Genomic DNA, 24,797 nt, shown 5'->3' with positions numbered 1-24,797 from the left:
GAAAACGATCAGGATAGCATATAATAGCATCTAGTTAGTTAATCCTCTGGGGCCGACAAACGAGCCGGTGCATTTTGCTGGATTTTTTCATATAGCGGCATAATATCAAGATGAATATATGCCAGCGTGCGCTATTGAGATCAACTCGACGACATAACTCATCAGATGCCGGTCGCGATGCGGGAGTTAAGACCGCAGTTTGAGCCAGCAGCTCGAATGGATTTGGCCCTGTGTCTATATATAATTCACCCTCATCCACTTCAGGTGAAGGTGAAGGTGAGGGAGAAAAGTCCTCGACTTCAAATGGCCGCTCTGTTGCAAAGGCAGCTACTTGAGTCACTCCAGTCTCGCTCTATTTTAGAGTCTGACAGCAGCTGTCACTCACGGCGGGTCTCAGGTGCACGCCCCCTGGCCCCGCTGGGGTCTGCCCATTTTTTCAGCATTTTTCAAATATTGCTAGTGGGTGGAGTCAGGCTCTGACCAGGGGTTTAGTTACCCTTTAATATTGGAGAGAGTTGTTTTCTATGGAGTTAATATTATGCCATAATTAAACAAACAAATCCAGCATTTTGCAAACAAACTCATCCAGCTTTACAAAGGAAAACTCGACTCGCAAACAAACAGAAAGCAATGGTCAATTTGAGTAAAAAGGTCAATTTGAGTGAAAATGCAGTGGAGTAACAAATATGTATTCTATTTTGCAAATAGAAATAAATTAGCCTAGATGATATTTCACAAATAGATACAAACCATCCCACAAATTGCATGTAACCATTGAACAAATACCAAATCTAGTACACTGAAAATGTTTTACTTAAAGGTACAATATGTAGGATTTTTCGCCACCAGGGGTCGCTAACCTCTTACAATAACAAAGGCGTATATCGATGATGCAAAGCATCAAGCGAAATTATGGATCTTGTCGTCACACTTTTATGAATGAGTGAATACATTGATGTTTATATCATGACTGTGGTGTGAAGCAGGGCACGATTGCTAATGAGACATATACCAGCGCCGCGCGCAACGCGAGTCCCGCGGATATAAAGGAATAAGGACATTTCATTCTACCGAACTACACGCAAGTGCTGAATCAATTCTCACACAGGACAGTTTATTAGAGGAATTAAACCTGAGGTAACGCAGCACTGTTACACTTGCACTAACAGTTACACTATACTAAACTGCATTTGAGTGTGGTGAATGTTGTTAGTTAAGTTGTGTGGCAGCTGTATGACACTAGCAGTAAGCTAGATCAACATTATAACATACAAATCATATTCTAACATTTCATCATACTGAATTATATAACATTAATTAATTTTATGGTGACTCCTGGCAATTTAAGCCCTCTAAATCAAAGACCATCTCGATAGTTAAAGGAAAGGTAGCAGATAAAACATTCTTCATTAATGGTGAGGCAATACCAACAGTTTCGGGGAAGCCAGTGAAGAGTCTTGGTACGATGAGGATCTAAAGGACAGAGTTCGAGTGGGAGAAGTTAGACGGCAAGCAGTCGAAGGGTTGAAGAGCATAAACAGCTGTGCTCTACCAGGCAAGCTAAAACTGTGGTTCTTTCAGTTCGGTCTACTCCCGAGGTTGCTGTTGCGACTGACTGTGTACGAGGTTTCTTTGACAACAGTGGATAAGCTGGAAGCGTTAATAAGTTCATACATCAGGAAATGGCTGGGACTTCCACGCTGCCTCAGCAGAGTGGGAATTTAAAGGATTATTGCAGTTGCCAGTCTCTGCTTTAACCGAGGAGTTTAAGTGCACCAAGGTCAGACTGGAAATGACCTTAGTATGACCTCACGCAACAAATGTGTAAGGGAGGCAGCCCCTGTGTTAAAAACTGGTAGAAAGTGGTCAGCAAAGAAATGTGTAGTAGAGGCAAAGGCTGCTCTTCAAATTGGGGATATCGTGGGACAGGTACAGCATGGAAGAGGGGGTTTTGGCCTCAGTTTAGCTCCCCAGCTCAAAGGAGGAAGCTGGTAGTCAACGAGGTGCGAAAGCAGGAGGAGAGGATGAGGTGTATAAAGGCCATTTCCCAGGCAAAGCAGGGAGAGTGGATGAGATGGGAGAGTATGGAACAACGCAAGATGGGCTGGCAAGACCTTTGGTCAATGGAAGAGAGTAGGATCAGTTTCCTTATTAGGTCAACATATGATGTCCTCCCATCACCGCAGAACCTAAACCTCTGGGTTGGAGAGGATCCCTCTTTTCCTTTGTGTTCATCACCTGCCACATTAAGGCACATTGACAGGATGTAAGGTGGCTCTTAGCCAAGGTCAGTTTACTTGACGCCATGACCAAGTACTACGATGTTTGGCTTCAGCATTGGAAATCAGACGTAGTATGACCAATAAGTTGCCGCCTGTTCTAGCAAAACATAACACGCAGTAGATAATATTCCTCCACCCAGGCAAGCAACCACCAAGAAAAGGTGTTAACACCAATTGTTGCCCAGGACAACTGGAAGCTGCTGGCTGATCTTGATCAACGGCTTATTTTTCCAACTGAGATTGGCACCACTAACTTATGACCAGATATTGTTTTGTGGTCTGGATCTGCACGCATTGTTCAACTGATAGAGCTAACAGTGCCATGGGAGGATGCTGTAGATAAGGCATATGAGAGGAAGAACCTGCGGTATACTCATCTGGTCACTGAAGCAGAACAGTGAGGATGGAAAGTCCAGGTTTATCCAGTGGAAGTGGGTTGTTGAGGATTTTGTGGCACACTCTACAACCCGGTTCCTCAGAGACGTCGGATTCAGTGGCCAAGAGTTGTGTCGCACAGTAAAGAACTTATCTGAAGCAGTAGTAAGGAGCAGCAACTGGCTGTGGTTTAGACGGAAAGATTCTAGCTGGCTGTGTACAGGCCGCCACGCTACGGTTTTGTAGAATCCTTGAAAAACTTGAAGAGTCTGTTGGTTTATTTGTATAGGTTGCATAGTATTTGTCATTACGTTCCTGTGTATTTTACGTGAATGACGGGTGGTTGGGCAGATATTGTGTTTTGCGGTAGGTGGTATGCCATACGGAACTGTTGCCACTGAAATGCACCAGTGGAGCCCGACAGCCTTCGTCAAATGGATTGGCGTGTATGGTTGGGTTGTGGAGAGATTGTGTGATTGTGGGTAGGTCTCAACAGCAGGAGGGATGTAGAGGTCAGTAATCTAGGCTGAGTTGAGTGGGGGACGGAGGGGGGTGACTCTGGGATGCCAGAGTCACTGTCGAGCCCTCTTGAGGTGTTGTGGGCTAGTCAATGAGGACGGAAGGTGCCCACACCAAGACCCTAGAGATGTCCCCTACTCGGCTCAATTCAGACGGTTGAGGTGCTGGTCCACTGGGGAGACCATACTGTAGTTGCAGCCATCGTGTGTGCTGACGCGCTAAGTACACTGCAGCCGTTAACGTCGGACAGAAGGGGAGTAACACCACCGAATGGAAAGAAGCGTAAATGGATGGAGAAGCATAGTTTACTGTAAATCTACATCTGAGTTTGTGCTCATATTGGCAAAAGCCGAGTACAAATCAGCATGTTGTTTAACATCTACTCTCGTGTAATGGAAATCAATTCACCACAAAATCATTTTCATCCATGTACAAATGCATATATGTCTGTTATGATTGTGAGACACTTGGCTTTTTATGAGATTTCTTGGCTCCATTTTCTCACAAAGGTGTCAGGCAGATTTTCTCGCAAATGCAGTTGAGCAACTTCCTCTGCTAAAACAGTATGGCCCTAAGATAAGGGGTTAATTTAGCGTGTTCAGTGTTCATCTAAAGCTGCATGTGTATATATTTGCTGTGCAAGGTGCTTTCTTCTCAGACTCAGAGGCAAATATTTTAGGGTTCTCTTTATTTTAACTTTATGTAAAACTTACAGTAAATAGCTCAATGCGTCATGTTGCTTTAGGGGGACAAAACATTAACATTTACCTTTCTAATGTGGTTTAAATGCTCTCACCTTTGGATTTGTGTTTGATGACAAACTGTTTGCTCCTTTTCCCCAGGATATTAGACGCAGTGCATGTATACACCCCTGGGCCCAAAGATGCAGCGGTCAAAACAGGCTGGTTATCAGCCTTTTCCTGAAGGTTTGATGAAGTCCAGATGTAAACAGGTGGCGGGTTACCCTCCGCAGTACAATCCAGTACCATTTCACTATCTTCACTGATTTCCAGTATCTCTTCCTCTTGACTGCGGAAGTCAGGTGGATCTGATTAAAAAAAAAATGTAGCATGCATTAAAAACGGTATATTCACATTGATAGCTATTAACATAAAATAAAATGTTTGAACTATTGGGTGTTGGTGCTTTTACTCACTTACATTGAACAGCAATTTTGAGAACTTCAGACTGAACTGTGGGAGGAGGTTGAGGTCCTTCTGCTCCCAGTTCCAGCTCTGCTTCACACCTGTACTGAGCTCCATCATCAGCTCTGTTTGGGACAATCAGCAAGGTGGAGGACACCTGGACTGGCGTCGCAGGGGATAACTCTGAGAACGAGTGGTTGTAAACCTCGGTTTGTCCTCTGTACCATCTTAAAACAAGGTACTGAACAGGTGCGACGTTCTGCACCTCACACTGTAGCTCGTACTCTCTTCCCACCACCACTGGACTGCTGTGATTCACTAAACTTATAGACACGCTGTCTGGTTTCTCTGTGGAGACAATTGGCAATTTAATCAGTGATATTTAATGAGGATATTTAAACAAGCATTTTAATTTCAAGTGGTCTTGTTTTGTATGCTGGTCAGTTTCTTGCACAAGCTGTTATACTTGTTTAATCATGATTAAAAAATACTTAGTAACCAAAAGTAAAGGAATTGTTCACTCCTAAAAGGAAAACTGGCTCATCATTTATTCACTCTCATTATTGACTGATAATCTTTTTCTCCACCAGAGCTTTTGAAATCTGAGTTCTGCTCATATTCTAAAAAAAAAAAAAAAATGGTACCACACAGGCTCATTGGAAAACCTTTTATTAAGTTAGGGGTTGTACGTTTCAAGGCAGTTCAGAAATTAATTACCGGTGGTGCTAATGCTCTATCACGTTTGAAATTAACATACACGTTACACCTAAACCTAAGTGATGTTAACAAATGTCAGATAAAAATGCATTTTCTAAAACGGCCTTTTTGCTTGCTTCTACAAGTTTTTATCTTGACTCATTCCTGAGCGCTTCACGTCGCAAATAAGTGTAATGCTGTACCATTTGAGCTACTGAGCAATTTGCTACATCAGAAAATCCGTACATGTGAGGCTCTCTCTCTTTCTAACTGCGCTCATTGCTCTAAAATGACTTTTTAAAATTAGCAATGGAGGCTTGGTTAGATGTGTAAGAAATTAGTTGTACACACAAGAGCTTTTTAAGGATAAATTCATCATCTGAACATTGTTTTGAGGTTAGTTACCAGTAGTATAAGAAGGATAATTTACTCGATTATCGACTGGGCCATTGAATTATTGAAAGATAATCTGCTTCGCGTTATGACCACATTACCACCTTGAGTGTGCATTATTTTCAAATAATTCAATGGATAAAATGAATTATTCCTTACATAATCTGGCTCATAATTTGTGTGAAAAGGTTGTTGTTGTTTTGACTGCCACTTAATGTTTATTGCATTCCTGTCTTGTTTCCCCGGTTTTGTGTTAGCCTTGATGTTGAGTTCACGTGTTTTCTGTTTGTTTCGGTGTTCATGTGTTTAGTTGCCTTGTACCCTTGTGTGCCACCACAGCAACCCTAGTTATTTTTTATTCATCACCTTCACCTCTCCCTTGTCAGCTCCTCATTATCTCATGTGTTTAAAGTGTTTTGGTTTGCTTCAGTAGCTCTAAAGGATGCGTACTTTCATATCCAGATAGTAAAGCGTCACAGGCGATTCCTGAGGTTTGCGTTTGAGAATTCGGTGTACCAGTACACAGTGCTTCTGTTCGGTTTAACCCTCATGCCTCAAACCTTTTCGAAATGTGTGGACGTGGTATTTTCCCCCCTCAGCTAGAGCGGGATGCACTAGACGACGGGCTGGTTCTCGCCCAATCGAAAGAAACGGTGATCGGCCATGTCGAAGCCCTCCTTCGTGACTTAGAGGTGCTTGGTTTGAAGGTGAACAATAAGAAGAGTGTGCTCTCACAGAGCCAGTCCACCACTGGGAGTGGTGGGAGTGCACTTGGATTCGGTGAGAATGAGAGCGCATCTCTCACCAGAAGGAGCGGAGGCACTGAGCACCTCTCTCAGTCTCTTCAGACCTGGCAAGCTTGTCCCACTGAAGGAATTTCAGAGGTTATTAGGATGAATGGTAGCGGGTGTCACCTGCATATGAGACCGCTTCAACACTGGCTGAAAGCGTACGTCGCTCAAGTATGTGTAATTGCGGCCACAAGCGCATTAGGGTCACTCCAGGCTGCGTTTGCACGCTAGCTCTGTGGAAGAACCCGGAGCTTTTCAGATCGGGTGTCCCTCCTAACAGACGCATCGACCACTGGATGGGGGAGTCTGCCTAGGCAAGACCGCTTTGAGTCGGTGGCTAGAGAAGCAGGCAGAGTGGCACATAAATCCTTTGGAACTAAAGGGGGTCTCCCTAGCCCTCGAAGCCTTCCAGTCTCAGCTGGAGCACCAGCATGTGTTGATTCGCACCGACAACACATCCGTAGTCTTGTATATAAATCGTCAGGGTGGCGTGCATTCCAGAGCCCTATTCAAACTGGCCGAATCTCTTCTGTTGTGGGCGGACCGTTTTTTTCCTCTCGGTTAGACCGGGTCACATCCCCGGCATTCTGAATCACGGGGCGGACATGCTCTCGAGGAATGGCATTCCTCAAGGGGAATGGAGGCTTCACCCGGGAAAGGTGCAGCTAATTAGGAGGCGTTTCGGCAGAGCAGAGGTCGATCTCTTCGCGATGAGCAAGAACACGCATTGTCAGATGTTCTTCTCGCTGTCTCACTCTGCCCGGAAGGAGGACGTGCTGACTGCGCAGTGGCCGAAAGTTTGCCTTTATGCTTTTCCTCCGGTGAAGATTCTGCCCATGGTGTTGTGGAAAATCAGGGAGGAGAGAGCAGTGGTGACTCTGGTAGCTCCGAACTGGCAGAATCAGCCATGGTTTGCAGACTTAGTGGAGTTACTGACAGGGTGGCCATGGGAGATCCCACTCAGGAAGGACCTGCTGTCTCAGGCAAAAGGATCAATCTGGCTTCCCAGTCCCGGGCTGTGGAGCCTTCATGTGTGGCCGTTACTGGACGTGCTGCAATCGTGAGCATTGAGCACCATCGCAGAAGCGCAAGCCCCATCCACCAAGCGCCTGTATGCCCTGAAGTGGGGAGGTTTTTCTAAATGTCAGGAAGTCGATATGAACTCAAGGAGTTGTTCTGTGTCAGAGATCCTGCGCTTTCTTCAATATAGGATGGACGAGGGGAGCTTTCCATCCACTCTGTGTGTAAGTGTATGCGGCCGCTATCGCCGCGTTTCATTCCCCTGTTGACGGGCAGCCTATTGTTAGACATACGTCGGTGATTGGGTTCCTCAAAGGAGCCAAGAGGTTATGCCTTGCACGGTCACCTTCGGTACCATCGTGGCATTTGTCTTTGGTTTTAGAGGCTTCCACCCTGCGCTTCGGTTGGGGATTTACAGGCCTTCTCTGTGAGTGAAGATTGTATTCGCTTTGGGCCGGGAAACTAATGTGACGCTCAGCCCGAGGCCGGGCTATGTCCCTAAATTGTTCAATACCCAGTTTAAAGCACAGATTGTTTCACTGCCTACCCTATTCACTGAGCCATCAACTTCTCAAGTTTCGGATGCTCAGAGTGCTGTATGTCCGGCCAGAGCACTCCAGGAGAATATTTCTCGCTCGGCCACGTTCCGACAATTGGATCTGCTGTTTGTGTGCTTTGGTGGACGCAACAAAGGACGGGGGGTCTCAAAACAGAGGCTTGCTCACTGGATCGAGGACTCTATTGTGTTGACTTATGATTGCCTGGGGTAGGAATGCCCCCATAACATTAAGGCCCATTCGAAGAGGGGGATTTCCTCTTTGTGGGCGTAGACTAAGGGTAGGCCTATTCGGGATTTATGTCTTGCAGTTGGCTGGTCTTCTCAGAATACTGCCAGATTTTACAAGTAGGATATGCCCTCGGTGCAAATTCGGGCAGTGTTTTGTGAGCAAGCGATTGGTCTGTTTTGGCCTATCAGAGCTTAGTGGTTCTCTATTGGCTAACCTCAGCCTATTGGATGCTTGCTTTCTGGGGAGGCGGTGTTGGTATTGGGTCTGTCTTCTGTGGAGTGTTAAGGCGCTTTTTCACTGCATAGTACGGTACGGTTCGGCCCAGTACGCTTCGACTCGGCGCAGAACAGTTCGGCTCGCTTTGCGTTTCCACTGCAGTAGTACCCCTTCAAAGTGTGTGGGACTGATCGTTATTTGCGCGCGCCTCTACTGCCATGACATCATCTTAAAAGCGCCACATTTTCAAACCCACAACACAGGAACAAAGCAGACTATCGAGGGGATGGTGTTCCTGATTCTCGGTATGTGGTTGTTTTTAACTGCTAGACGGAAAAATGTGTTTAAAATGAGGCTGATGGCAGCAAAACAAAAATACTGCTAAAAAAGTGTCTCGTGTCGCAAATCCAATGACGCTAGTAGTGACGCTGGTAGTGACGATTCTGTCTGACCAATCAGTGATCTGCAGTGTTTCACGTCACATTTTAGTACCGGTATGGTACGCTTGGAACCTCAACAGACCAGGTACCATTTAAAGCGACCTGAAGCGAACCGTACTGTACGTACCATGCAGTGGAAAAGCACCACAAGTGAGCGGTACCGAACCGAACCGTACCGTACTATGCAGTGGAAAAGCGCCATTAGACATCATGGCTGGATTTTAAACAGTTCCCATATATGACATTCCAACGCATTCTCATCCTTTAGCGTCATATAGAACGCTATATGACAAAACGGCGCTATACTACGCACATGGCACCCGTTATCGTTAATATAACACGCGCTGTGATGGGTAGGTTTAGGTGTGGGGTAGGGTAGGGTAGTCTCATATTACGCTAAAGGATTTATGACGACTTGGGTTTGCGTGTTATATTAACGATAACGGGTGCCATGTGCGTAGTATAGCGCCGTTTTGTCATATAGCGTTCTATGTGACCCTAAAGGATGAGAACGGGCTGGACATTCGTAATGTCGCAGTGCTGTAGCCTTGATAGGGAACATCTCTGGTTACTTTCGTAACCTCGGTTCCCTGGAGTAGGAGAGGAGTTCCCATATACGGCATTCGTAGTGTCTTGTTCCTTGGCTCTCAGGCAGACAATTTCCGTTCTGCTCCTGATGTTCCTTGTTTCACTAATAGTTTGAAACATATTTGGGTCCAACTCTCCCCTTTCTGAGTCAGATCAGCATTATAATGTTAATTCCAGCTGTAAACAGCAATTGTACGTACTGTATAGTTATGTTTTCGCAATATTGTACACAGGCATATTTATCCAATGAGGTTGCATATGCTAGGTTTAATGTAATTACGGAACAATTACTTGCATATCAGAATACTTTTAAATGACACTATGTTTATAGAGTTTTTTTTTGCGGGGGGTGGGGGGGGGTGATTCATGATTTAAACTTTTGCATTAATTAGCCCTTTAAAAATCAGACTTTTTTTCAGATCATGATTTTAAATACTGTACTCACTGTATAGAACTAGGTTAAGTTTTTCCTCACACTGCCTGGGTGCAGTGAAAAAAACACCATAGCAGATTGGCTCCTCAATCCAGTCAGTCAAACTGTCCACCCGCCACTGAACGCTGAGGTCACGCTGAGTGTGCGATGCGGCAATGACCGATTCCCATCCCAGGACACGTACAGGACGAGAGGCCACACAGCTGGCTGACACCGCATCCCCAAATTTCACCACAACTCTGGAGGGAGAGATCTCTAGGGAGCAACTGTCACCTGTCACTGAAGGAGGTGTGCATCAGAATATCATCAAAATCACATTTATCATATGAATACAACTATATGAAGATTTAAATATTTTCTTGCATTTTAAAAATAAATTATTGTGCAGCCAACCAGAATGCTTTCCAACAGATTGTAAATATAACTGTAACTTATATCTTTCTTATCTTTCTACTAACACATTACATTCAGAAACCACCGTTTATAAAGTGTAAAATATTTCTTGAGCGAACTTTACACACTGCCAAAAAATGGTATGAAAAATTCTGCAGGTTTTCATAAGAATTTAGCAACTGTGAGTCCTTCAACAGATATACACTGTATAATTGTTTACTCTTTGCGTAACCTGAAATACAATAAAACAACTAGCGTTAATTTGCACACTGCAACATCTTACCTATTCCGATAATGGACAGACAAAGAAAGCATAAGAGATTGTTTTTCATTTTGATGAAATAGGTGGAAATCTGCTATATCCTGGACACAGAGGCAAGAGGAATTCCGACTCGGTCTTGCTTGGCAACAAAAAACTGAACTGTGAGAGCCAACAAAAGCCTTCCCTTGTACTGAAAGGCCTGAAGGGGGAATTGAAGCAGTGGGCCTCATTAGAATCAGCTCTCCCTCTGCTCACACTTTAATATTTTGCATTCGCCCCCCTGTTTTTTGTAAAGTGTCAGTCTTTATTTATCACACCTGAGAGTAGTGTACTGAAATCTGAAATGAGATTATTAATGAATCTTAAATTTACAACGTCTATAGTTTTATAATCGGATTAGCAACTAATTTGTCATTCAACTAAAATTGCCAATTACACTGTTGATTGTTTCAGTGGATCACAACATCATCCAGAGACTATATTCAATTTGAAGATTACTCAGTGTATTGTCATTATTTCTATACCTCACAGAGATGTCACCGTTTATGCATTTATGTTGGTCTAAAATCTACTGAGTTCTGACTGGCTGTCTTAAAATGCTTCACTGCAGCCAGGTTGCTATGCCAACACACACTCACAGGAAGCTTTGGCAGACCGAAGTCGCTCAGGTCACTGTGTAATACATTACACAAAAGAGACACAAAGAAGTCTTCATTTAAAAAGTATGAGGTTTAGATTTATGTTTAAAGTAATAATTACTCCCTTGGGTGTTAAATGACTCCGCAGTGATTTAGAAAGTTTCGTAACAATCACACATAGCCGCTATAGTAGCTAATTTGTTTTTGTTTATAAAGTTTTCACATCAAACATCAAAAAATGGTTGGTTGTGGATGGCCAGCAAACAAGTCTCTAGATGATATTATGGTCTCTAAATGGCTCCTCTTTCTGTAAGGGTAGGGGTTGAGGGAGGTGGCAGGTGGTTTTTACAACAAACCTCACAAATTGAGCATTGTGTTTTCAATTGTTTTGCTGTAGTGTGTAATGATGTGTATAGTGTTTACATTTTTGAAAGCTTCAAGCTGCTCTTTTGGTGTGAAAGTTTGAGTTTTGAAGGGAAAAGGTGTGGTTGTGTTTATGTAGCTTTAGAAAAGGGTGTTGTGTTTAGACATTGGAGAACATGGACGAAACGTTTGTGAAATGTGTTTTAGCATTTGAGAAAAACTGTAATAAAATAAAACAAAACTAAGACCAACATCTGTACAAAGCACGTCTTTTGAAATTAGCATTCAATTTCGAATCACGTCACATGTATAATAGTGATGATGAAGATGATGATGTGATGAAGTAGGCCTACCATTCATTCACATTAATAATTGCATGACAATTTGTAATAGTATTCTTCTTATTATTATGATTTGTATTAATGATGCTTATTGTTATTTAGAAGAAGGATGTCGTTATTATTATTTGTATTATTATTATCATTTGAAAGAAGAAGAACGTATTTTTTATTATTTTGTCAGTCTGAATTATTTTTTGGTCATTGAAAACCTGGTTACCGAACCCAGTCCGTGCGCACCTGCCGGGGATAATCCTGAAACGTCAGGGTAAAGCGGACTCGCAACTGAAGGAATACATATGCTTACAAATCAAATGCTTTGGTAAAGTCACACAAATTAAACATTGAAGTCCACGTTACACAAAAATACAGTAGGGGTTCAATCTTCAACTGGCTGGCAGGAGCCACCACTGGCAGGTCACGTGACTGGCTGGCATGTTACGTGACCTGTCAGTGGCTGGCTATTTGTCTGTCAGTCTGCCTTTGGCAAGTTTCAGAAACCACTGATTTTTGACAGTTTTTGTGTTTTGTGTTCCTCCCTTTATAGCTCATTTATTATAAATCTGTTGATATGAATAATGTTCTTTATTTATGATTGCTATTTTGTGGACTGTTATTCCAATCGGGACAACAGTACCCAAAACACCAATCATACACAATAATAAAGGCATGACATTATATTCATAATAAGAAAACAATTTATTTCCTTTTAGCGAGAGTGTCAGACAACGCGTTATATTCGCTGATCACCCGCGGCTGACTGGATGAGCGTCCAGCAAGCGTCTGTAAACTGCCAGTCTGATGGCCATTTGACTATTAAATTGGGATCCTACTACTAATAACAATAATTTCAACAGATACATAATAAATGAGCTATAAAGGGAGGAACACAAAACACAAAAACTGTCAAAAATCAATGGTTTCTGAAACTTGCCAAAGGCAGACTGACAGACAACCACTGGCAGCCGCCAGTCAGCCACTGACAGGTCGAGTAGAGCTGGAGCTGCTGAGGAAACACTCGACCCGACATCCAGAAAGAGTTTTTGTCATATATCAGTACAAATGACTCAAGGAAGTCATCAGTTATTTCACAAATGTGCCCTCAATTCCTTCCCCATTTTCAATCAGAGCAAAATGACTAAGCTAAATAAATAAAAAGAAATTTAAAGCAAAATGTCTAAATTAACATTTATTAAATTATATTCAAAACTAAGCAAATTACATTTTATCGAACAGACAGATGATATGCAGTTCATTTATCTTTTCATTTATTACCAACCTGTAGACTTGAGGATGAACACTTTGGTGTCGTTTCCCTGAGAGTTTGTGGCGATGCACGTGTAGTTTCCTGAACGGAGCGTGGAGGACTGAAGCACTGAGGACTTGATCGTCTCTTTCAGATGTTCTGACTGCCATGAGTACGTGGGAGCCGGGTTTGCCTTCACTGTGCAGTTTAGCGTGAACTCATCATTTATATTGAGGGTTTCTGTTGAACTGGAGTGTTTTGGTTTATCTGAGGAGAACAGAGCTACATATTTTCACAACTGAAACATATTTATGTTCATTTAATTCATAATATGCAATATTTATCAAATTATCTCAGTTAATATGTAAAACTCTGCATATGATGAAATATGACAATTGCACATCATTCATGCACTCTTCAAAAAGTATAAACTAAATTAAATTTAATTAACTTTGCAAGCAATAAGTAAACCTACAGAAAACTTCAACATTGAGTGTTTTTGACGGGGCTGTTGGAGGAGGTTGAGGTCCTTCTTCTCCCAGTTCCAGCTTTGCTTCACACCAGTACTGATCTCCATCATCAGCTCTGTCTGGACGGATCAGGAGTTTAGATGTTTTACTGACTGGAGTCTTGATGGTGTCAGTGAAGTTGGTTTGATCCAGCAGAGTCTGTCCTTTGTACCAGTTGATAATGAGATTCTGAACAGGAGCCACATTGAGAACGTCACACTGGAGCTCATACTGGTTTCCCTCCATCATTGGTCCGGTGTGATTCACAGTGCTGATGGACACACTGTCTGGAGTCTCTGTGGAGGAAGATTTACACTCTCTGATATCTGCAGTCATCAATGTACAGTAGATATTGCTGAGAATATAAAAGTATCAATAACAGAGAAACTCACTGTAAATAGTCACTGGGAGAGATACTACACACTGTTTCTTATAGTTTATGTAGCAGATTGGCTCTATGTCCCAGTCTGTCAGATCTGACACTCTCCATGTGATCAGACTGTCTCTACTCATGGGCACTGCTCCCTCACTGGCTTCCCATCCCAACCCTCTATGCGGGACAGAAGTGCTGCAGTCGGCTGAAACAGGACCGCCGAACTCCACAATAACTCTCTGTGGGTTGAGCTGAAGAGGACATTCATCAGCATATGAACCTGTTAAACACATTGAGAAGGATGTGATTTGAAACTGATGAAGATTCAGCACAGAATAGCAGCACTGAAGTGTTAGATTACAAGCAGACGCAGAAATAACTTTCCAAGAGTCATTAAGACCTGCAAACTGATCACTGGTCCACAGTCCTCTAGACTAGAGTTTTGTATTTTATAGAGTTGGGATCATGACGTCTTAATAGCTAGTGAAAAATGTTTATTGTCATATTGCATTACATATTGTCATTTTGTTGTCTATTGCAAAAAAAAAAAAAAAAAGGTTTACTAATTCAGTAGAAAGGCATCTTTTGGCAGGACTCAAAACTTGTTTACTGAACGGAAATTAATTGAACATTCCCAGCTTTATTTAGCCTACAATAAAGTAAAAGCTAAAGTTTAAAACATATTTGGTCTCATTCCAGATGCAGGAATAATAAAATACAGAATTATGTCAACATACAAACCTGTGAAAGTCAAAAGCTGTGAAACTGCCAAGAGATAAAAAAGTCCAAAGAAATGTTGAAGCATTTTGAAAAACAATTGATCAGAAAATACTGTAAATAAGAAAAAAACTTTATCACTGTAACGCAGATTGCAAAGTCTGTGACTGGATAGCAGTAGCTCGAGAAACGCAATAGTGAAACAAAAAAAGAACAAACCACACCCATCATATATTTTGAGAGGAAATTTCACTAGGTTGACCTCAGGAAGATTACGTGTTAATGCATGACTGCAAAACATACTCAGTAACAAAATTAAATCTAGAAATAACCTGAACCCTTGCAATGAGTATTATCATCATACAAAAACAACATCAAAAAAACAAATATTAAGTTTCTCTGAAAAAAAAAAATTATTTATGATTGCTATTTTGTGGACTGTTATTCCAATCGGGACAACAGTACCCAAAACACCAATCATACACAATAATAAAGGCATGACATTATATTCATAATAAGAAAACAATTTATTTCCTTTTAGCGAGAGTGTCAGGCAACGCGTTATATTCACTGATCACCCGCGGCTGACTGGATGAGCGTCCAGCAAGCGTCTGTAAACTGCCAGTCTGATGGCTATTTGACTATTAAATTGGGATCCTACTACTAATAACAATAATTTCAACAGATACATAATAAATGAGCTATAAAGAGAGGAACACAAAACACAAAAACTGTCAAAAATCAATGGTTTCTGAAACTTGCCAAAGGCAGACTGACAGACAACCACTGGCAGCCGCCAGTCAGCCACTGTCAGGTCACGTGACCTGCCAGTGGCAGCTCCTGCTAGCCAGTTGAAGATTGAACCCCCACTCCAAAAATAAACACTGAAGTTTATAATTACTATGTTGTTGTTTTTTTGTTTGTTTGTTTTACAGTGGGTCATAATATATCATATCTTTTAGTTTGTCAGTGCGTTTTGTGGTGTTAGGAATTTTTCTGCGCATTTCCTCACTAACTCAAAACGTGCGTACACCACCTCCTGAGCTGGTGTAGGATTCGAGCGTGCCGTGCGCCCACGTCCATATTGATAAATCTCAAACTCACCGTGGTTTTGAGTGTACGCAAGGTGTACGCTGGAAATTTGGTGTACGCACTTTTGATAAATGAGGGCCAATGTTTTCAAAACTCAATCCCTGTAGTTACAGAAGAGAGACGAGTAGAGCTGGAGCTACTGAGGAAACAATAGGTTACTGTCGTAACCCCGGTTCTCTGAAACATCGAGTGGAGAGATCCACCTATGGGAAGGGCATCCGTACCTGACCTCTGCAGAAGCATCCAATTGCACCAAGTCTGGCTAGACAGACAGAAGCGCGCGGCCAGTGCCCGATGAAGCCACACCCCTCACCCACGGGCATATAACATCTGGGCGCGCTGCTATTCCTCAGTAAGTATATTCGCTTCTCGTGCGGCAAGCGGGGCAAAGCTGGTGGATCTCTCCACTCGATGTTTCAGAGAACCGGGGTTACGACAGTAACCTATTGTTCTCTTTCATCATCTCGTGTTCGAGATCCACCTATGGGAGAGACATGGACAGCTCCCCGATTGCCCAATACACTCACAGTGAGGTTCTGAAGCCAGAGAAGGACGGTCACCTCAGGGAGGCGGTGCCTGACACGTCCCTTAATCATGAGCCTGCGATGGTGAAACCACACCTAACTAATGTGGACAAGCAGGACATGAAATACGCATGGGACACATGCGAGATAATAACCCCAACCCACCAAGACATAATCTATACCCGAAAGGGGAAGAAATGATAGGTGACAGGAATGAACATGGCCAGTCAGCCCATTCACTCTTAATGGTATTTATATCCCAACAGGGTTACAGCAGGGAGGGGCTAAGACGACCCGACCCCTAGAACCGAATGTGCTACCGAGGTACTGGTGACATCCAGCCGGTAGTAGCGCACGAAGGTATGAGGAGAAGCCCAACTGGCAGCGGAGGAGATGTCCTGCAGTGACACTCCCCTAAACAGAGCCCAAGAGGTGGCTAAACCTCTTGTGGAATGAGCTCTGATGCCCCTAGGGGGCTGCACTCCCTTTGCTTTGTAAGCCATGGTAATAGCATCCACAACCCAATGTGAGAGGCGTTGCTTCAAAATTGGACTCCCTAAGTGAGGGGGAGCCCATGAAACAAAGAGCTGGTCGCTCTTCCGGAAAGCATTCGTCCTGGTCATATATGCCTGTAAGGCACGGACTGGACACAGAGCGTTCAGCCTCTGATCCTCTAGAGAGGTAAAAGGTGGAGGGTGAAAAGCGGACAGCTCCAACACCTCCGAAGTGAACGCAGGGAAGCACTTCGGCATGAAGGCCGGGTTAGGCTTAAGGAAGACCTTATCTCCACTAAGAGAGAACTTAGAGCACGAGGGATGAACCGAGAGTGCATGTAGCTCACTGACACGTTTAGCAGATGCCAAGGCCAAAAGCAAAGCTGTCTTGAGAGACAGCAGCTTAAGGGATATACTATCCAAAGGCTCAAAAAGGGTGTTGAGACAGAGCTTCCAGCACCATGGAGAGGTCCCACTCCGGGACAGTTCTCCTGACGACTGGCAAAGAGCGGCATGCACCCTTCATAAATCTGCGGATTAGAGGGTGCTGACCGACGGTCGAGCCCTCAAAACCCACATGACAGGCTGAAATAGCAGCCAAGTGGACCTTAATGGTGGAAAAGGACCTGCCTTTATCCATGAGGTCTTGAAGGAAACACAAAATATCAGGAACTGAACACTGATAAGATGTGATACCGCGCCCATCACACCACCCCTCGAACACTTGCCACTTACAGCCATATAAGGGCCGTGTAGAGACGGCCCTGGCATTCTGAATAGTGGTAACCACACGCGGCGAAAGCCCAAGTGCGTTCAGGTTCGTCCTCTCACGGGCCAGGCCCAGAGAGCCAACCTGTCTGGGTGGGGGTGGTAAATCTCCCCGTTGGCTTGGGATAATAGATCCGTGCGAACGGGAAGGCACAATGGCTCGGCGTATAACAGAGGGATTATCTCCGCCAGCCACGGTGCTTTGGGCCATCTGGGTGCTATCAGAATGAGAGACAGGCCCTGCTCTCTCACCCTGGCCAATGTGGGAATATCAGGCACAGGGGAGGAAAAGCATACAGGAGCACTCTCGGCCATGGGTGGGCCAGTGCGTCTACCCCGAGGGGCGCGTCCATGTCCCTTAGAGAGAAGAACATAGGACAATGGCAGTTTCCACGCGAGGCGAATAGATCTACGCTCGCCCGTCCGAATCGCATCCATAGCATTTCATGATGAAGACGCCAATCCCGTAGATTGGGTTTCCCCTTGACAGCAGATATGCGCCGACGTTCAGAATGCCTGGGACGTGAGTCGCGCGTAGCGACAAGAAAACCCGTCTGCTCCACACCAAGAGCTTGTGAGCTAGGAGGTGAAGTTTCGACGAGCGCAAGCTGTCCTGACGGTTGATATATGCCACAGCCGTGGTATTGTCGCACCGTACCAGCACATGATGTCCCTGCAGGCGAGGCAGAAAATGATTCAGAGCTTTCCAATTGGTAAAAAGCTCTAAAAAATTTATATGTGCTGAACGTAGTCTGTTTGGCCACAGACCGTTCACCGTTTTGCCCTCCTGGGTGGCACCCCAGCCTGTTAAGGATGCATCTGTCGTCACCACTTTCCGCATCGTAACCGCCCCGAGAGGGGTTCCCCGTGCGTAAAAGTCTGCGTTCTTCCAATGGCGCAGGGCTGCAGTGCACGCGCGCGCGTCACTGTAACCGAGCGGCAAAGGTCGCGAATCGGGCTGAAATGTAGCGACAAAACCCATTTCATGAACGCCCTCATCTTAAGGAGTCCTAATGGCACAACTTGGGTGGATGAAGCCATAAAACCCTGCATCCTGAGACATGTGCGATATTGCACTTTCGCCCCTTCTCTGAACTGTGACAGACAGCTCATAGAGAGCGAACGCGCTCTAGAGAGAGACGCGCTCGCATGGCAACCGAGTTCAACTCCAAACCCAGGAAATTGACATTCTGACTGGGCGTGAGATTGCTCTTGCCCACGTTCACTTGGAACCCGAGCGATGTGGTGTGCTCACACGGCCGGTGTCCTGCAACACCTTCTCCTTCGATACGGCTATGATGAGCCAATCGTCTATGTAAGTCAGGATTCTCAGACCTGTTATTCTCAGAGGCGTTAAGCCCGCCTCCGCGCACAGACAGAAAGACCGGGGACTCAAACTGAGTCCAAACGGAAGAACTGTGAATTCGCAACATATGCCCTGGTAGGCAAAACGAAGAAAATTCCTATGCGGAGGATAAATGCTTATGTGAAAGAAAGCATCTTTCAGATCGACTGATGTGAACCAGTTGTTCTGTTTTATGGCACGGGCGAGTGCGCCCTGTGTCAGCATTCTGTAGGTGTATTTCCTCAAATGTTTGTTCAACACTCGAAGGTCCAAGATAGGGCGGAGAGAGCCGCCTTTCTTTGGAACCAGAAAATACCGGGAATAAAAACCCTGGTTCATCAGATTGGGGGGTACCACCTGAATCGCTCCCCAGATAGCAAACTGACATTGAATCAACGTGGAAATATGACATCGAAACAACGTTGATCTGACATTGTTTTGCTCATCGAATTAACGTTGAACCAACGTCAGACGCGTCATTCTTTCAAAACTAACGGAAAATCAACTTGAAATCAACGTGTTGTTTCAACGTTATGAAAGCAAACCAATTTTCGATTTCATTTAGCTTTGAAGAATGCCGCGACTGACGTTGGTTCAACGTTAATTCGATGAGCAAATCAACGTTGTTTCAATGTCATGAGAGACGTCGTTTCCACGTTGATTCAATGTCAGTTTGCTATCTGGGTCCCTTGTTTAAGAGAGATGAATTTTCCTCTTCCAGAATGTGAGAAGCTTTCTCTTCCGTGTGAGAAAAGAGAATGCCGTTGAAATGAGGGGGTTTTACTGCGAATTGCAATCTGTAACCCTGCATTATTGTACGCATAACCCACTCGGGAGCCGAAACGGTTCGCCAAGCCGCTTCGTGACTCGCGAGTGTCCCCGCTCGGGACAGAGCAGAGCTGTGTCTTGAGACCAACAGAATTATTTGTGATGCAATGGCGCCATCTCATGGGCACACTAGAGGCGACATGCGGGGGTTCGGAGGGGTTTCCTCTCTCTGCAGTGAGAAAGGTTCTCTCTGCGGAAAGAGGTTTTCCCTCCGAAACGAATTTGTTAGATTCGTTATTATTTGTGTTTTGTGTGTTTTGTGTTGGGCAAACACTGCGTGAACTGGGCAAACATAGTGTGGTGTACACTGTGCTAAACTTTCACCCACAAGGAGCCCCCTGAAATTGGGGGGAAAACACACATCTCCTGAACACATGAACTGGGCAGTCTCAAGTGCAGGCAGAAAATACTATCCATTTTTAAGGATATATAAGAATAGTTTGTTTAAACGTGTATTTAGTTATGTGTTGGGAAACACAATGACCAAAGCCTTCCACACACACAACGTGCACTAGAAACACATGGCTTGCAGCCGCAACTGAGCTGTCGAGCCCAGCTGGTTGATTTGTGAGGCAATGGCGCCATCTTGAGGGTGGACTCGGGGCGACATGCAAGGGATCAGAGAGATTTGCTCTCTATGTTGACACAGATATAAAAATCTGCACGAATTTATTTGATTCGTTTAATAATAGTTTGTGTTTTGTGTTGGGAAACACTGGGGCAAGCCTTTAATAACTGGGTGAGGGAACCAAGTGTGTGCGGTGTGGTAACACTGCTTATGTACTTTCCCTCACAACAGCCCCCCTGTGGCTTGGTAGCCACGAGACGGGATTACCCGACCGTCCGAGGGAGACCCCGTGTCTTTCGGACAAGGGTTCCGGGACCGGGAGAATACGGAGGGCTCGTGGCCCGTGAATGCGGGCTGGAGGCTCCCATGGTGGAACTCCCAGGCGGGCTGCTAGCGTTCAGGGCCGCCTTCCTACTCATCAAGGCCAGTGAGACAGTGTTAACAGTCTAACGGGAGGCTCTAGGCGCGCTTGAGAGCTTCGCGAACACTGGAAAAAACGTTGAAGAGTTGTTTCCTCAGGCTGGGCGGTGGTACCCGCGTTTACCCGTCGTGAATATTCCTATCCTGGTCGGTGGCGCTCTATGGAGCTGGCCACACAATGTTGAGACGAACGGCCGCTCGCTCACAAACTTCCAGGAGGATCGACTGAGGCAAAACCGCGTGAGCGCTAGCTTAGGGTAACGTTAGAAAGACCGCGTCATCCTCTTTGCCGGAACCGACCGGTTCGTCAACGAGAGTGAGGTTTTCCCGCGAAGATGTCCTCTTCAGGGAATGCGGATTGGGCTGAATACCGCTCAAATATTTTATCTGTGGCGCTCCGGGAGTCCCCCGGTAGCGCGTAATCATCACCGTGTCCCCCATCCGAGTAAGAAATGCCAAGCACGGTGCGCTGGATAGTGCAACTAAAGCCGGCTTTGTAAAAAGCTACATGGGCAGCAATTACAATGACCGCAATTCTCTGGGTTCTCCAAAGCTTCTTGAGCGTGCTAAGCCCAAGCGGACCGCGCAGAACGAGAGGGTCCTTAGCGGCGATGAGAGCACCACACGCGGCCGGGCAGGCTCGTCGTGATGGACTGTTCCCCAGGGGAAGCGGCTGTTTAGACGGTCACATAGCCATGGGTGGGCCAGCGGTGAAGAACTCGGAAAATACGTGGCGGGCAGCCATGTAAGGAGGAGCAGGTGAAGGACAGTGAGAGCTCGGCGGCTCCGGATGCAAAATACACAGCGGATAGGCTGAAGAAAAACGGCTGTCACTCACGTCTGGCGGAGGCTGATCTGGCGATATGTCCTCCTGTAGACTCGAAAGTGGACAGCGTAACGTTAATCCAACCGAACTGTGTCAGTGCAGAGGTCGCGAGAAGCGAATGTCAACTGAGGAATAGCAGCGCGCCCAGATGTTATATGCCCGTGGGTGAGGGGTGTGGCCTCATCGGGCACTGGCCGCGCGCTTCTGTCTGTCTAGCCAGACTTGGTGCAATTGGATGCTTCTGCAGAGGTCAGGTACGGATGCCCTTCCCATAGGTGGATCTCGAACACGAGATGATGAAAGAGAACACTCGACCCGACATCCGGAAAGAGTTTTTGTCATATATCAGTACAAATGACTCAAGGAAGTCATCAGTTATTTCACAAATGTGCCCTCAATTCCTTCCCCATTTTCAATCAGAGCAAAATGACTAAGCTAAATAAATAAAAAGAAATTTAAAGCAAAATGTCTAAATTAACATTTATTAAATTATATTCAAAACTAAGCAAATTATACATTTTATCACACAGACAGATGATATGCAGTTCATTTATCTTTTCATTTATTACCAACCTGTAGACTTGAGGATGAACACTTTGCTGTCACTTCCCAGAGAGTTTGTGGCGATGCACTTGTAGTTTCCTGAACTGAGCGTGGAGGACTGAAGCACTGAGGACTTGATCGTCTCTTTCAGATGTTCTGACTGCCATGAGTACGTGGGAACCGGGTTTGCCTTCACTGTGCAGTTTAGCGTGAGCTCACCCTTTATATTGATGGTCTCTGTTGAACTGGAGTGTTTTGGTTTATCTGAGGAGAACAGAGCTACATATTTTCACAACTGAAACATATTTATGTTCATTTAATTTATAATATGCAATATTTATCCAATTATCTCAGTTAATATGTAAAACTCTGCATATAATGAAATATGACAATTGCACATCATTCATGCACTCTTCAAAAAGTATAAACTAAATTAAATTTAATTAACTTTGCAAGTAATAAGTAAACCTACAGAAAACTTCAACACTGAGTGTTTTTGACGGGGCTGTTGGAGGAGGTTGAGGTCCTTCTTCTCCCAGTTCCAGCTTTGCTTCACACCAGTACTGATCTCCATCATCAGCTCTGTCTGGACGGATCAGGAGTTTAGATGTTTTACTGACTGGAGTCTTGATGGTGTCAGTGAAGATGGTTTGATTCACCAGAGTCTGTCCTTTGTACCAGTTGATAATGAGATTCTGAACAGGAGCCACATTGAGAACGTCACACTGGAGCTCATACTGGTTTCCCTCCATCATTGGTCCGGTGTGATTCACAGTGCTGATGGACACACTGTCTGGAGTCTCTGTGGAGGAAGATTTACACTCTCTGATATCTGCAGTCATCAATGTACAGTAGATATTTCTGAGAATATAAAAGTATCAATAACAGAGAAACTCACTGTAAATTGTCACTGGGAGAGGTACTGTACACTGTACTTTATTATAGTTTATGAAGCACATTGGCTCTATGTCCCATTCTCTCAGTTCTGACACTCTCCATGTGATCAGACTGTCTCCGCTCATGGGCACAGATCCCTCACTGGCTTCCCATCCCAATCCTGTATGCGGGACAGAAGTGCTGCAGTTGACTGAAACAGGACCGCCGAACTCCACAATAACTCTCTGTGGGTTGAGCTGAAGAGGACATTCATCAGCATATGAACCTGTTAAACACATTGAGAAGGATGCGATTTGAAACTGATGAAGATTCAGCACAGAATAGCAGCACTGAAGTGTTAGATTACAAGCAGACGCAGAAATAACTTTCTTAGAGTCATTAAGACCTGTAAACTGATCAGGTAACACTTTAAAATAATGGTCAGTAGTTAACAAGTAGCTATGCAGGAAGTAATAGGTAGTACTGCATTAACACCTAAGTTAATACTATTAACTAATATGGAAGCAATATTAACTAAGCATTAAGTAATAGGTAATTAGTACAAAGGTAGTTCCTTGGTAGGTATTTGATTGTTACTAAAGAAATATATCCTCATTGAGAACTACTTGTGAACTAAGAAATAATAACCAATTAATTACTAATCACAAAAGTAACATGTGAACAATTGTGGGGGTTTTATACTCTTAACGTGGTCATAACATTTCAGAAGCACGTGCCTCAAATGGGTTCTTTGTGGAAACCAGTTTATGAAGTTTATATATCCTCCCAAATACATTAGCTAGGTTGAGATTGTGACCACTACTCTTGCCAGGATGGACGCATGTTCTCTGTTTATTTAAAACTTAAACATAAAATAATCCTAATAAAGACAGTTTTTAAAAATAAACCTTAAATAATTATGAAGTGATGCTGACACTCTCATGATTGGATTAGTTCACTATTGTGAGCTCTATTGAATGTCAGTCACATACAGTATATCTCAGACTCCAAAGACCTATAACTTTATGTTAGGCTACAGTAGCTGCCTGAGGAGGACTTCTCTTTAGGACATGAAAATAAACATTGATGTTCACTTGTCAAAAACAATTAGCATCTTTAATGAAGAAATTGGCTGCATTTATGTTACGATAAGCGCAAAACCACATCTTCCAGATTACAGTGTTTGTTATAATATTAGTGCCTCACAGAACCTGTACAGTATGTGTCAAATATAAAATTAAATTACTTGTATCATTTGTGAAAAACATGTTAACTCATCACTAACTACTTAAGCGTTACCTTGTTATCCTGCAGGAACTACTAGTGATGTGGCCCATTATTTTAAAGTGAAAAACATGTTAACTCCTAACTAACTAAAAGCGTTAAACGCTTGTAGTTAGTTAGTAGTTAGTTAGGAGTTAACATGTTTTTCACTTTAAAATAATGGGCCACATCACTAGTAGTTCCTGCGGGATGACGTGTTAACTCCTAACTAACTACAAGCGTTACCTCGTCATCCCGCAATGTTTACACAAGGTAACGCTTGTAGTTAGTTAGGAGTTAACATGTTTTTCACTTTAAAATAATGGGCCACATCACTAGTAGTTCCTGCAGGATAACAAGGTAACGCTTAAGTAGTTAGTGATGAGTTAACATGTTTTTCACAAATGATACAATTAATTTAATTTTATATTTGACACATACTGTACAGGTTCTGTGAGGCACTAATATTATAACAAACACTGTAATCTGGAAGATGTGGTTTTTCTGCTTATCGTAACATAAATGCTGCCAATTTCTTCATTAAAGATGCTAATTGTTTTTGACAAGTGAACATCAATGTTTATATTCATGTCCTAAAGAGAAGTCCTCCTCAGGCAGCTACTGTAACATAAAGTTTTAGGTCTTTGGAGTCTGAAATATATGTGACTGACATTCAATAGAGCTCACAATAGTGAACTAATCCAATCATGAGAGTGTCAGCATCA

General features: G+C 44.0%; 1 protein-coding gene across 1 annotated transcript in view; it reads right to left on the bottom strand.

Annotated features, from left to right (window-relative positions):
• The window catches only part of LOC148982054 (vascular cell adhesion protein 1), a 31,180-nt gene that overhangs the window by 1,056 nt on the left and 5,327 nt on the right, over window positions 1-24,797 (bottom strand). Inside the window, exons 4-12 of the mRNA XM_089128039.1 lie at window positions 22,832-23,095; window positions 22,406-22,735; window positions 21,964-22,197; window positions 13,828-14,088; window positions 13,402-13,731; window positions 12,960-13,193; window positions 9,699-9,965; window positions 4,337-4,669; window positions 3,973-4,224 (exon numbers count right to left, since the gene is read on the bottom strand). Coding sequence (XP_088984165.1) covers window positions 3,973-4,224; window positions 4,337-4,669; window positions 9,699-9,965; window positions 12,960-13,193; window positions 13,402-13,731; window positions 13,828-14,088; window positions 21,964-22,197; window positions 22,406-22,735; window positions 22,832-23,095 — 2,505 coding nt within the window. The remainder of the gene's footprint in view (window positions 1-3,972; window positions 4,225-4,336; window positions 4,670-9,698; window positions 9,966-12,959; window positions 13,194-13,401; window positions 13,732-13,827; window positions 14,089-21,963; window positions 22,198-22,405; window positions 22,736-22,831; window positions 23,096-24,797) is intronic.

The sequence above is a fragment of the Pimephales promelas genome, chromosome 3 (assembly GCF_988280905.1).
Source record: "Pimephales promelas chromosome 3, fPimPro1.hap1.1, whole genome shotgun sequence".
Classification (NCBI taxonomy): Eukaryota; Metazoa; Chordata; class Actinopteri; order Cypriniformes; family Leuciscidae; genus Pimephales; species Pimephales promelas.
This window is presented reverse-complemented; position numbering and strand designations above follow the sequence as displayed.